The sequence below is a fragment of the Halictus rubicundus genome, chromosome 13 (assembly GCF_050948215.1).
Source record: "Halictus rubicundus isolate RS-2024b chromosome 13, iyHalRubi1_principal, whole genome shotgun sequence".
In the NCBI taxonomy this organism is placed as follows: domain Eukaryota; kingdom Metazoa; phylum Arthropoda; class Insecta; order Hymenoptera; family Halictidae; genus Halictus; species Halictus rubicundus.
The window spans coordinates 11,444,627-11,457,576 of NC_135161.1; the positions used below are offsets into that span (position 1 = coordinate 11,444,627).

At 34.3% G+C, this 12,950-nt stretch overlaps 3 protein-coding genes across 6 annotated transcripts; 2 read left to right on the forward strand and 1 right to left on the reverse strand.

Annotated features, from left to right (window-relative positions):
- The first annotated feature begins 535 nt into the window (after positions 1–535).
- Positions 536–3,107, forward strand: Rps24 (ribosomal protein S24). Of its 2 annotated transcripts, XM_076799626.1 has the most exons (5): positions 536–609; positions 971–1,039; positions 1,169–1,492; positions 2,346–2,420; positions 2,976–3,107. In XM_076799626.1, the coding sequence occupies exons 1-4, from the start codon at positions 607–609 to the stop codon at positions 2,355–2,357; spliced, it is 408 nt and encodes a 135-aa protein (XP_076655741.1). In that variant the 5' UTR covers positions 536–606; the 3' UTR covers positions 2,358–2,420; positions 2,976–3,107. The 2 variants fall into 2 exon arrangements, with proteins under 2 accessions (XP_076655741.1, XP_076655743.1); XM_076799628.1 differs by lacking the exon at positions 2,346–2,420.
- Positions 3,108–3,226: 119 nt separating this feature from the next.
- Positions 3,227–9,476, reverse strand: LOC143360610 (uncharacterized). 2 transcript variants are annotated; one of them, XM_076799624.1, is made up of 4 exons: positions 9,275–9,476; positions 4,253–4,378; positions 3,808–4,029; positions 3,227–3,676 (listed from the first exon to the last, which is right to left on the reverse strand). In XM_076799624.1, the coding sequence occupies exons 2-4, from the start codon at positions 4,323–4,325 to the stop codon at positions 3,267–3,269; spliced, it is 705 nt and encodes a 234-aa protein (XP_076655739.1). In that variant the 5' UTR covers positions 4,326–4,378; positions 9,275–9,476; the 3' UTR covers positions 3,227–3,266. The 2 variants fall into 2 exon arrangements, with proteins under 2 accessions (XP_076655739.1, XP_076655740.1); XM_076799625.1 differs by lacking the exon at positions 9,275–9,476 and adding an exon at positions 9,030–9,149.
- LOC143360608 (uncharacterized) lies at positions 5,994–12,890 on the forward strand. Of its 2 annotated transcripts, XR_013083312.1 has the most exons (4): positions 5,994–6,738; positions 9,051–9,240; positions 9,837–12,577; positions 12,636–12,682. XR_013083312.1 is itself a non-coding variant. In XM_076799623.1 (3 exons), the coding sequence occupies exons 1-3, from the start codon at positions 6,677–6,679 to the stop codon at positions 12,225–12,227; spliced, it is 2,643 nt and encodes an 880-aa protein (XP_076655738.1). In that variant the 5' UTR covers positions 5,994–6,676; the 3' UTR covers positions 12,228–12,890. The 2 variants fall into 2 exon arrangements, 1 of the variants encoding a protein (XP_076655738.1); XM_076799623.1 differs by having other exon boundaries at positions 9,837–12,890.
- Positions 12,891–12,950: the final 60 nt, after the last annotated feature.

Sequence of the window (12,950 nt, forward strand, 5' to 3'; positions counted from 1 at the left end):
CTCAATAGAAAGATTATTTTCGGAAGGAGAACACGTAATTGATGAAAAGCTAAATAAGCTGGAGCTAAAAGTAGTCAAATATTATTTTTGGTATTAGTTATAATTATACTTACAATCATACAACGATACTGTACGATCATCTCTAAGAATATTTCACTTCAAAAATAAAAGTATTCATCAATGTTTCTTGCGTTTGCCTTATTTAGAAGAATATATATTTTATAAATTTAAACTCGATCAAAGAATTTTAAAAATTATGTTATTTTAAAACAACTATATAATTTTTCATTAAACTTTAAATAACACCAGGTAACATAAAAAATTTCTGGTTACATGAATGAGGTCCCTAGGAAGAAGTAAGTATGAAACGATTTTGTTCTAAATTACAGCTGTTTTGTATCGTGTGAAGTATGTAAATATTTGCTATAATTATATTTAGTGCTATGTAAATATAGAAGTTGCGATATTAACGTGGTATCGGCTAGAAATGAATAAAAATTCATTATAACACCATAGGGACTTCATCTATAGTACCGATTTTCACTGTAGATAGCGCTTCATGTTTCCGTAAATGTCCTTTTGCTGGCGGTACCATAATCAAGCAAAATGGTATGTATTTTGTATCCCAAAACTGTTAAATAATCACTGAATAAAAAATGATTTTTTGAATTGAAACCCTCTAAAAAATGCACCATTGCTCGGCCTTTATGAATATAATTTGCAAATAATATTTTTGTCAATATATAAAACTTACATTATTCTGACACGAATCTTCTAACCAAGAGTATACATGCTGCTAACATGTCAGTACAGTAGCATATATACTTATTTTATTATATTCCACGATTCAATCGTGAGATAAATGATTTTTACTTGATATACCATTTTTCTATTGAATATAATACAATTATGATAACAATACATTGAACAAAACATAAGATCTAACCTTTGTTATCGTTGTTATTTACAGACGGAAGGTACAGTTACGATCAGAACTCGAAAGTTCATGAGCAATCGGCTATTATGTCGGAAACAAATGGTAAGTACATTAATAAATTTGTAATATTTAAGTTACATTAAAATGATTATGGTCATAATGTAATGGTAGTAATTATGGTCATGGTTATAAACCTGATTGGATGATTAATACGTTATTATTATGTTATAGGTCGTAGATGTTTTTCACCCTGGCCATCCGTCAGTACGCAAAACAGAAATCCGCGAGAAGTTAGCTAAGATGTACAAAGTTACACCCGATGTAGTTTTTGTATTTGGTTTCCAAACCAACTTCGGTGGTGGCAAATCAACTGGATTTGCACTGGTCTACGACACACTGGACTATGCCAAGAAATTCGAACCTAAATACAGGTTAGCAAGGCATGGACTCTTCGAAAAACAGAAACAAACAAGGAAACAACGTAAAGAACGTAAGAACAGAATGAAGAAAGTTAGGGGTACGAAGAAGAGTAAAGTAGGAGCTGCATCTAAAAAGGTATGACAATATTATTTTAATTTTCAATCTATTATTAGCTGTATATAATTCTGGGATTCTGAATTTACGATGTAGATAAATGTGATAGCTTTCAAATCATTCTTTTCTCAATACTATCCCTGTTTCACAAAATGTTTCATTGGTGGTGATCTATGTGTAAATTTGCTGGTAATTGGTATTCCTCACATTTCTCTATATCAAATTCTATAATATGATTCTTAAGAAAGTGAGAAATGTTCATTGCATGAACACTTATTATTTATTTATAAATAGTAAATATTTAATTACATTTTATAAATTCTTTATTATGCTGCTTATTTTAATACGTGTGATTAATAATCACAAAAATCATTGCTGAGCTCTAAATTTATGTTTCTAATCATTTAAAATATTTTATTTTTGTTTATTTACTCAACATGCTATACCTAAATATTTTTTAATATTATACTATATGTATAATGTGTCTTTTTAGTTGTTTATCTATGCTCCAAGACTGAGCTAGTATGTCTTTAATATGATTCAGTTAGCCTTGAAATGTCTTCTACAATTTTGTTTGCAAACAAACTATTTACTGTAGATAATGTACTCCTCTATGGCAATTTTTTCATATCTTCAACTGATTACATGTTATATCTTTGTACCCAATTAAAAACCACATTGTACATGCAATGCAAACTTATTCAAACTTTAATACTTTTAGCTTTTCTCTCACTTTCAAATTTTATTCATAAACTTTATCATTTACTTCAAAGTAGCATGATTAATGTCATTCACATTTTCTATAACAAGAACACAAAGACGTACTCTTTCTTCTATATGCATGGTATATGGTGGTATACGCTTTTTATTCTAGGGAAGGAAGTAGACAAATGCTCATCATTTGTACTACAAGCCTCAAGAGGGAACTTTATTATGACGTTCATACATGGTCAGCATGTAAACTTCTAATTTTCGTTTACCCCTTTTCTGTAATTCCCTTATTTTTCCTACCTTTACAACCAACAGTATAGTCTCTTCATTTAACAGAAACCTTAATTGCTTCTTAACATTGTTGAATAGTTTATTTATTGAAAGTAAGGACTTTGAAAACATTGTGCAGTTGTGTAGCGCATATTGCTACTACCAATTAACAGTGTGTAATATAGAAAATTCTAATCCTATAAACTAATGAGTATATAAAAAATATGCCCTAACATTTTCTTAGGCTATTGACTAACATAAATAGTCTGCTTCCACTAGGTCCTATATCTCTTAAGCCCAACCTATACATGCCTGTTTCAACAAAGTATTTCATTCAAGAAATTCTTTATAGACATTAAATTCTTTATTTCTTTCACTTCATCTGGTTTCATAGATTCTCCATCTTCTGTTTCTCGTGTGCTATTAGGTGCAAGATGCATTTGTGCATGTCGTGTGCAAGAGTGGCTATTATTAAGAGTTAATTACGTTACTGACGATTTTTTTCTTCTTTTTTCTATTACAGTAAAACCACAAGATCATGAAGACCACGATTTGTTCAACATCGACGTAAAAATTATTATAATAATATATTGCTACAAAATAACGATTATGATAAGTTTTACGGAATAAACGTGTACTCTTCTTGATAAACAAACGGAATTTCTTTTCACACCTCATGTTAAATAGGAAAGCAACGATTTTATAAACAAATGTACCGAAAGTTGAGGATGTTTCCAGAATGTGCGGAAGGTTTTAATAAATGTACAAGATTCACAGAAGTGGCGTGGATGTAATTATTTTTTCAAATACATTATCAATCCATCAGGACCTCTACGGATCCTCTACGCGGCAAATAGTCATTAGCTTCGTTGTCTTCTATATTTTTTTCTATTGTTGATGCGAGATTTTCAGATGAACCGCTTTGCGTGCTAGTTTGCGTTGGTGTGCCTGTGCTTGTTTGTTGCGTCATTGATTGCGTCGCGGTATCCGTTGTGAATGGTATTGTAGGTGGTGCGATTGATGAAGAGTCCACATTTTCTAGATCAACGTTATCCAGAGTCCCTTCGGTTCCAAATGATTCTGTTGGTCGAATGGTAATTCGTCTTTGAACATCCGACTCGTCCGAGTTATCCTTTTCGAGTACATTTTTGGAGTCCTTTCGGATGAAGTACCAATTGCCAACACGAAAGCCCCAATCTCGGTTAGGGTCGAAAGATAGGGTCGCTGTATTTTGTAACAGGAAAAATAGGTTACAAAAGTTCAGCAAATTTTTAATATTACCACACTGACTACTGTACGAGTGATATGAAATGGTGCAGTAAATAGCGTGTTAAATATTATGGTTTTCTACGTACACACGTCTACACGAAGCCATTCACGATTTCGTAATTTCCTTCTCAATTGAAACTCGTCCAGATCCAATACGTCGTCTGGTACGGAAGAGTCCACCGATGATTCTGTGGATGTTTGTTGTCCGAATAGTTTCTCGTAAACTCGTTCCTTCAGGCGACCGAACCAATCTCCGATTTCCCGGAAAAAATGGTCACCTTGAACGAGTGGTCGCAAACTACTATGTTCTGCAATACAATCGGAACCGTTTAAACTACCAACTGTTGCTTAAAAACATTAACGGACACGGTACTAAATTAAATGCAGAAATTTAACGAATTTGCGAAATTGTGTGGTAAACGAATATAATTCACAATCCTGATAGGCTACATAGTGTTCTATGGCTAGAAAACTGCTTGGTTCCCATTTCCCCCAGGGTTTGTTAATAAATAAAACGAATCGACGAAATACCTCTAACATAAATGCCTGCCAACGTCGTTTGCTGACAACTAGCAAGTAGCAAAAGAACAATGTGGAATCTCATTTTTCCGCCGCAGAACTGATCTGCGTGGAAGCATGTTCGCCTTTATATATATTCTGCCGGAAACGAATGCTCGTTAGAAAAACAATTTTATCAAGAATCAAGAAAATTCAGTACAATACTCCTATTGAATAGCGACGACCTTGACCGTTTCCATTCCGAGGAGATTATTATATAGTAAATGGACATGAGGATGGTAATAGGCCGTTGTTAAGTACAAATTTGGCGTGCAATACGGATTTCAAACGAGAAAACTTATGAGATGACTTAGACAATAGTCTGAGATGATTGATCATTTTAATGGACATCGGGTACGATAAAACGAAGATGCGTAAGCGTTCGAACGGTAAATCCTCCAGCCTTCGAACTAACGGTGACTGGGTCTGCTTTGATTCAAGCCTCAGGGTCTGTCTCAATTTGCAGCCTCGCGTGAATCAGAATAAGATAAGGGTAGAGGATCGAACAGACCCAGGGTCATCATGGAGGACGTTCGTTTTGGGGGTTAGCCCTAAGAACCCTGATTTTCAGCACGTGACGTAAGTTTGGGGTTATTTGCTTTAGATCTAATAGGGGATCGACATCAATTTCCAAATAGCTTGGTTAATCCTTGCCCAACAGTGCAACTGTTCAGTCGGGTTCATTTTTGACCAGCGTTGTCAGATAGGGGAAATTGAGGGGGAATACAGGTACCCTCTCTCGGCCATTACCGGATTAGTCACGACGCAGGCGCAGACGCAACGCGAATCAGGTGCCCGCATCACGTCACGTGACCAATCCGTGGCGGAAGCGCAAGAATGCGCGCAGCCGGGGAATGGGGGAATGACTTCGTGGGAGGGGCAAGGTAGATTTGGAGAAAAGCCTGAAATGGCTACCACTAAATGCGGCTTGATTCTCCTCGTAGTGGGAATAATGTGACGTCATGTATCTCCTCATGTCACTAATACGGAGAGAGGGAAATTTCCCCGTGCAGAGAGGGAAATTTGATGATGGAGAGAGAAGCGTACAGTCTGTAAACTGGCAACGCTGTTTTTCACCCAGCCTTTCAAACCCATCGTCAAACTGCTCGATCTGTGACGATAGGGCAATATACAACGGGGAAATTGTTTTAAAAATTTAGTAGATGGACCTGAGCATGAGCAACCATGCCAGTAGTCAGAATCGTCCGTTTTCTGATGGTTAAAAGTATATCTAGAATACACATGGGAGTCTAAATGGACCCAGTTAGATATAGTATGAAACCTCCTCTTTGTAAGGATTAATGTCCCTAAAACCCCAACAGTGAATTCACGACCATAATCTCTAAATGTATGACATCGCTATGCTTGCTACCCGCGTATCAGCCGAATCCCCAAAAGTCTATTGATTTTAACTATTTCCAAACACATATCCATAGGTCAAAGGAATATCAGACAGTTTATTTGCTGTTATGGTGATGCTTCAGTTGAAAGACAGAATCTCATCGTAGCAGCGGATTTTCGTACTGTGAAATATATGTCGCACAAATATATTGATCCCAACCTAAACCCTACCCGAGCCTGAATCCTTATATGAAAATACTGGGATTGTTATATAATTAAACAGCTTTTGGTTGCGTCGAAGTTGGCTGGTCGCTATCCACGTTGTAAATCCCTGTAGATCGTCAAATTCATTTAATTTCGTACGGAGCAATGATTATTGTGTCGTTGCAACATAGCCTTACTCGGCTATGCAATTAATCCTCTACAGATTGTGGCTACTTTACAGACCACAGTCTATTTTTCCTACCCAAAGTCAATTACCTATCAACTTTAACACAACAGTGGACTCTAGAGCTAACAAACAATATGCGGAGTGAACAATTTTGTTACGGTCCTTTGTCCTCATTCGGAAAAACCTTTGAGAACACATATTTTTATAGGCAAAAGTACTGCCCCATAAAGGATTGAGCCTTCTCGAAATGGGAGCTAAGCCTCCTTTAGCATTTCATTTGATGAGTTGAATATTTTCGATGTTTCGATGATTCGGGGAGATTGTTAGGATGAAAATAGAATTTCTTTGCGACGATTCCGTAATTAGCGATAAATAAATGATAGGGACAACGATTCTTTGGGTATTATTCGCGACATTATTGAGCAAGCTCGCAGCTAGCTGGCTCATTGTCAGACGCAGCATCGAGGCTGCTTGGAGCAGGCGGGTCACTAACTTGGGCCACATGTAATAGACCAGTCGTCCAACGCCACGCGCTCAGGAATTTCTCAAGCTTGCTACAGATTCCGAGCTCAAATTTCAGTCGAAGCAAGTCTCCAAGTGATTTTTGATCGAAGAAACGTTAACAGTAGCTCAGAAACCCCTGTTGTTGTGCATGCATCCCCGACATGTCAGCATGCCCGCTAACTTGGGTTGATGTCCGATCGTCGACCTCACAAATCCAATCAGAGTAAGTACCTACGTAAGTCATTCTAATAACAGTATATCAATAATTTCAACTATTAAAGCTAGGGAAATTTATATTCTCGGCTGAAACACTTTGCGTAGCTTGTTAGGTTAGATGTCTGCTTTTGTGAGACGCTTGTAACCTCGAATGTAACCTTAATATTTCGCAAAAATCATGGGAATGGGTGAAAGGGAGACATATCCGATGATATTGCATTCTGAACTTTCATTTTATAAATATCCCGTAGTGAATCTTATTTGTGCAGTATCACTTGTTGTCAAGCAGTCCCGAAAAATGTTCTGCGTCATTCAACATGGACTCTCTCGGCCGTGTTATTGGTGGCTATGCGATCTTGAGCCTGCTTCATTCACTGATCTTTTCAGAATATTGTATTTGTTTAAATATCGTTTAACCTTGCAAATAGCTTTCTGTGGTTGCAAAACCTTGATACCCTAAACCTTTTGTAGAAGTTGTATCCAAAGGATTTTATATATGAAAATCATTTTTATTGTGATTTTATGTCCATGTCTTAGCAATAAGCTCCCTGTTTGTGGTAATGGTTTAAAAATAATGTTGATACAATAAGGACTTCCTGAAATATCTGCATTTAGGTGTAACTCATTGTCAGCCTACTTATTGTGGGTGGCTTTCTTTCTACATATTCTATAAATATTATACAAGTTTAATCATTAATTACAGCCCACCCAGTTACAGTACATCAAGAATAGCTTAAGAAATTATTGCGAAATGAATTATTCAGAATTCCATTTTCATTTTGTGCAGTCACGAACCGTGATGTAGGACTACCTTCTCCATGTTCATTTCGAAAAAGACATGCAACTACATCGTGTAATCATGTGTATTATTAAATATATCATTTCATTTCAAAGAAAAGTATAATGTTAATGAAAAAATCCTACAATTGCTTATTTTGCCTTAATAATTGAATAATTACGGTATATTTCGGACTGTTGGTTGTATACCTACACGCCTATAATGATACGTACCGAAGTACAAATGTGTACTACCTTTTCGTGAATTATGTATATTGCAAAATGAATTTATATCATGCTTAGAAACATTGCTTTGTTTCGAAATCACGACATATGAAACATTTAATCGATTGTTAGGTGAAATTGGTAAAAGACTGCATATCTAGATTATCATGTAGGAATTAATTGTGTTTACATACAATAATGTTTTTCCATATGGGTGCAAGAATTTAAATGTTCTTGAATGAAAATAATTCTTAATGTTCTTGTAACATATGTTTAATTATAGCATAAGATTAAAATTCTTGGTCAGAAAGACTTACTGTAGTCGCCAGACAAAACTAACCTCAAAATGCTATATTCGTTGATATAATTCTTATATACCAATTTCGAAAATGTAATTTTCATTGCAATCAATAAGGAATAAAATATTTGGTAATTTTTTATATGCAAGCATTACGAATAAACGACGCCGTAGGATGGATTAATAATGGTTGATGTGTGCAAATTTTTATTACAATTATTTGAGAAAGAATTCAATCGTCAAATATTGATTTTAGATGTTTAAAATTATCTTTTTATTCCTTTTATTCTTTTGCACTCGACTTTATCTCTGAGGTATCACTAAAAATGATTATACCATAACTCAAAACAATTCCTACAATGCCGAATGTCTTTGTTTCTAATAAATTGTTAAATGTTCAAATGCGGTAGGCCAGTTCTGGCCTAAAGCGTAATAAATAAAAAACGAGAAAGGTCGTATGTAACCAAAATGACCTAGATCAGACGAAATGTTCGGATTTTGGAGTCCAACTATGTAGCTTCGAGTGCAAAGGGTTAAGTTCTAAATTATCGCTGCACACAAATCGACTAAAGAGGTTAGGGTAGATAAATAAGTAGAAAAAAAAATATTATAAACTTGTCGACAGCGATGATGTATTCATCATTTTCGAGGTTATAAATTAGCATATGCTCTTTTGAACTTCGAATGTCCTAACGTCCTAACCCTCCAAGTATAGTTTATTTTAAGATTGCCGTGGTCAAGTAAGTTTCTTATCATGCTAAAAAATAATATTATGAATAAAGCAATCTAGAATACAGTACTAAGTACTACAATCTAAGTTCAAGTATACATTAGTCAAATTGCAATAGTAAAAGGGCAAGCAAATTCCAGTAGTCAATTACCGACGCGTCAAGTACTTGTTGAGGGGGAAGGTAGCAGTAGCGTCCAAATAGTGGAAAGGAAAGCAAAATGTCTACTACAGATCAAGCGGCGTGCATACCGCCACCTTTAGAACGTACTGATCAGGAACTTGCATGCAGGTCTTTGTCTTCCACGTCTGTAATTACGATGGTTGGGAATGGATTTACAAATGAAGAATGCACGGATACTAATAAAGACGAAGCAACGGAATGCAGTATGCGAATGCCATCTCCTGTCACTGTGTGTATACCGAAAGTAGAACCGTGTTATGACAGTGTGTCCGATTGGAACGAAGATCTATTGAACACAGTGAGTATAATTTTTGAACAATTTAAATGTTTGCCTAATTTTACATATTTTCTCAGTACTCGAGGTAATCAGCTAAACTTTCATTTACAACAAAATATTATATGTACTTGCTGTTTTTTTTTCGTTTTCCGTGTAAACATACAATTTTTAAGCAAATTTATTGATGGTATTATGTGTGTTTTATTTCAACAACGCTATCTGACGACATTTATTTCGATTTATCAAAGTGACATGTGTCTGTTAGTGAAAGTTGGTGAGAAAAGGCAATTGCTGCCTACCTGTTTTTTGGCGGGAATTTCAAATTTCTTTTTTAGGTTAAAGTATGTTATTCTTGTTACTAAGCATGTTATAGACGAAATACTGTAATATAAGTTTCAAAATATGGAATAAGTTTTATACTCTTTTCTTTTTCAATGTTAATGAGCTATACATTATTAACCTTAATTTTTATGGGTATATATTCCTTATATTGTAATAAATAGTCTTAATAAAATGTAACAGCGAGGAAGCATGAATTTTATTTCAACATACAGTATCTATAATATGAATATATATATATATATTAGGAATGAATATATATTTCTTTTTATTTCTAGGATGAATTAATCGGATCAGCAATTCCTTTTATTACGCCATACAAAATTAAGGATCCCATTATTCTCCTCGAGAAGTGTGATAAAATATGGGAGACATTAAAGTTAATAAAAGATGTGCAAAGTAGCAAGAGTACTAATACATTGAATTCAGTATCATTGGAGAATGAAAATCATAAATCATACATTAAATATCAACCAAATGTATTGGGTAATAACAATGTTACATTGCCGAATCTTAAATTGTGTGTAAAAAGTACTCAAAGACTGTATCCATGCCCAACTTGTGGGAAGCCATATTTGCATAAACGAGATTTAAGGCACCACTCAGCAAAAATACATGGCATTTTTATGTCATTAGACAGGCCTAGAAACAACGTACCAGGAAAACAAAGTGTTTCTAAAGACAAAGAGACTAGTGTTGCTGAAACAGAACAAAATATGGTTAAAAAGCTCAATTTGAAGAGAAGTCATACCAAGCAAATTAATCCTTCACCGAAATCTGCGAAATCAAATACGAACGAATCCAATCAGGAGTCTGTTTCAAGTTCTCAGTCTCAGGGAAAAAAGACAAATATATCAATGCACACCAAAGACACCTTAATTAATAGTGAAAATGTAAAAAAGGATCAAAAGAAAGCAATATCTCGTAAAGAATTAAGTCAAAATAGTACACTTTCAAGTGCCTGCAAAGAATGCATCCTGTGCAAATACTTCGTAAAGGATCTAAGAAAACATTTAGTTGATTATCATAAAATTCAAGCTACTGATTTTATGTTAAAAGAATTGGAAAAAACATCTACTGTGTTGAAAGTGAACAAGTCGAAGAACGATATTGGTAATACTAATAATAATAATTCTTTGAGAAACGATCCTGTCAGTAACAATAAGCAGCAGTTTCAAAGAAATGAAAAACGAAAATTGAATGTTTCATACACACGCCATGAAAAAAGATTTAAAATTGACAATAACACCTCCAAAGTAAACAGTTATCAATGTGAAATTTGTTCTGGGTTGTACAGGCCGCACCATATTAAGAGACATTTGGTAGGTCATCGTAATCGTGGAGAAACAAAAGAGAATTTCCACTTGATTAATTATAATTATTCAGACCCTTCAGATATTAGTGGTTTCGAGGACAGAGATAAAAGTAATTCAACTAGTTTATTTAAAAATAATAAAAAAGGTAAAAGAATACCTAGGAAGAGGAACGAATTTTATAGGATAAATGATAGTAAAGGCAATACTACTTGTTCCTGTGGAAGATCGTTTCGTAATCCCTACACATTGTACGTACATAAGAGAAGTTGTAAGTTCCAAAATGATGAAATGGAAGAGTATGCTATAGGGAGTGCCAAAGAGACAGTTGAAAATTCTTTGGCGAAAATCAACATAAAAATAAAGAAAAGGAATGATTCCTATGAGATTGTTGGTAGAGAGCGTGAGAAACCAGAAGAGTTGGAAGATGCCGCCAAGGATACCGATCCGTTAACAGATCCATGCGATCAGGACGTTGAAAATGATAAACAAGAGAACAATGAAATTACAGGATCATCCAAGTACAGTGACGAGCACAAATTTTTGAAAATTGCGAAAATCGATGAAGACAGCGATATAGATGTTGATATTGAAGAAAATTCACAAAGCGGTTCTACTATTAGTAATAGTAATCAAAAAAATAATAATAGAGATAATCTTTTAACGAATGAATTGATAAATCAGTCTGAGGAAAAAGAAAGTGAGCCAATCACAAGAAGAAGTAGATATAGTCGAATAACTTCTAATGTAAAAGGTTCACCTAAAAGTCTTCTCGAATCGCATATAATTGAAAAACAAAATATTTGTGTTTGTGGAACTCTGTTCGACACTCGGAAGGCTCTCGATGTCCATACTTTAAAGCATCAGGCACATTCACGATTAATATGTGGATATTGCGATACAACTTTCCCTGATATTGATATGTGGAAGAGCCATCAGTGTGATCATAAGAAAGCTAAATTGTTTATTGACATACCTCTAGAAATAGATTGTCATCTCTGTACAACTACATTCAGTTCTTACACAGCTTTTGACGAGCATGTTCGTACACAGCATTATAATCCTATAATACCATATTTATGCTTTCAATGTGATAAACGTTTTTGCAATACTACAGTTCGAAAAAATCATATCAATAGCGAACATGATAAATACGTATGCCCTATATGTGATGTGACATATACTGATAAAATGAAAACTCGACACGAAGGATACCATTATGGGCTTGGATATCCTTGTCATCTTTGTAAGAAAACATACTCTGCTAAATCGTATTTTAATAAGCATATGCAAAAAACTCACCCTGTTCGACGTTCACTGAATAAGGTAACGTGTGATTCTAATCTGGCGTCGTGATATACTTTGAGAGCTTTTCAAGTGTAGACGAATCAATGTTAAGCCAGAAGTATGAAATAATTCAATTGAAGAAAAGTATGTACACAACAAAATGGGAGAGTTATAATCATTTCTTAAGCTTTTTGAGTTCAACAATATAATCTGTCTAATTTTTTCTTTGGACAGACAAAGGACAATACTCGTTTGTTATGTACATTCTTACATGGAATTGATGTTTCTTGTATCATACGTAGGAGATAAATTTACTTAGATGCAAATTAAACGTAGTTAACGTGTACATAAAACTGTAACTATCAACGTTGTATACAGACATAAGGAAAACATAAAACATATTTTAAGCGAAGTTTCAGGTAAGAACAAATTTTAAGCGAAGTTTCAGTTAAGAACAAATTTTAAGCGAAGTTTCAGTTAAGAACAAATTTTTCATTTATTTCCTATTAAGTTTAAATCATGTTATTTGATAGTCCATTTCTCTAATTACGAATAGGAGTTATGTACGTGTAAGATTATAGTATTATCATTTTAGTTATCGGTTAAAAACAAGCCAAAACATAAAGTATATGTATAATAGCAATTTAGTTAGTATTTTTAATAAGATGTAAGTAACTCTTTGTCAAAACGAACGACTATATACATCGATTTATAATTCCAAAATAAAAATTTGTGGAAAGAAACTTGCAGCGTTAACCTTTCTCGCAGTATTTATGATTCAGCTCTCTGAGG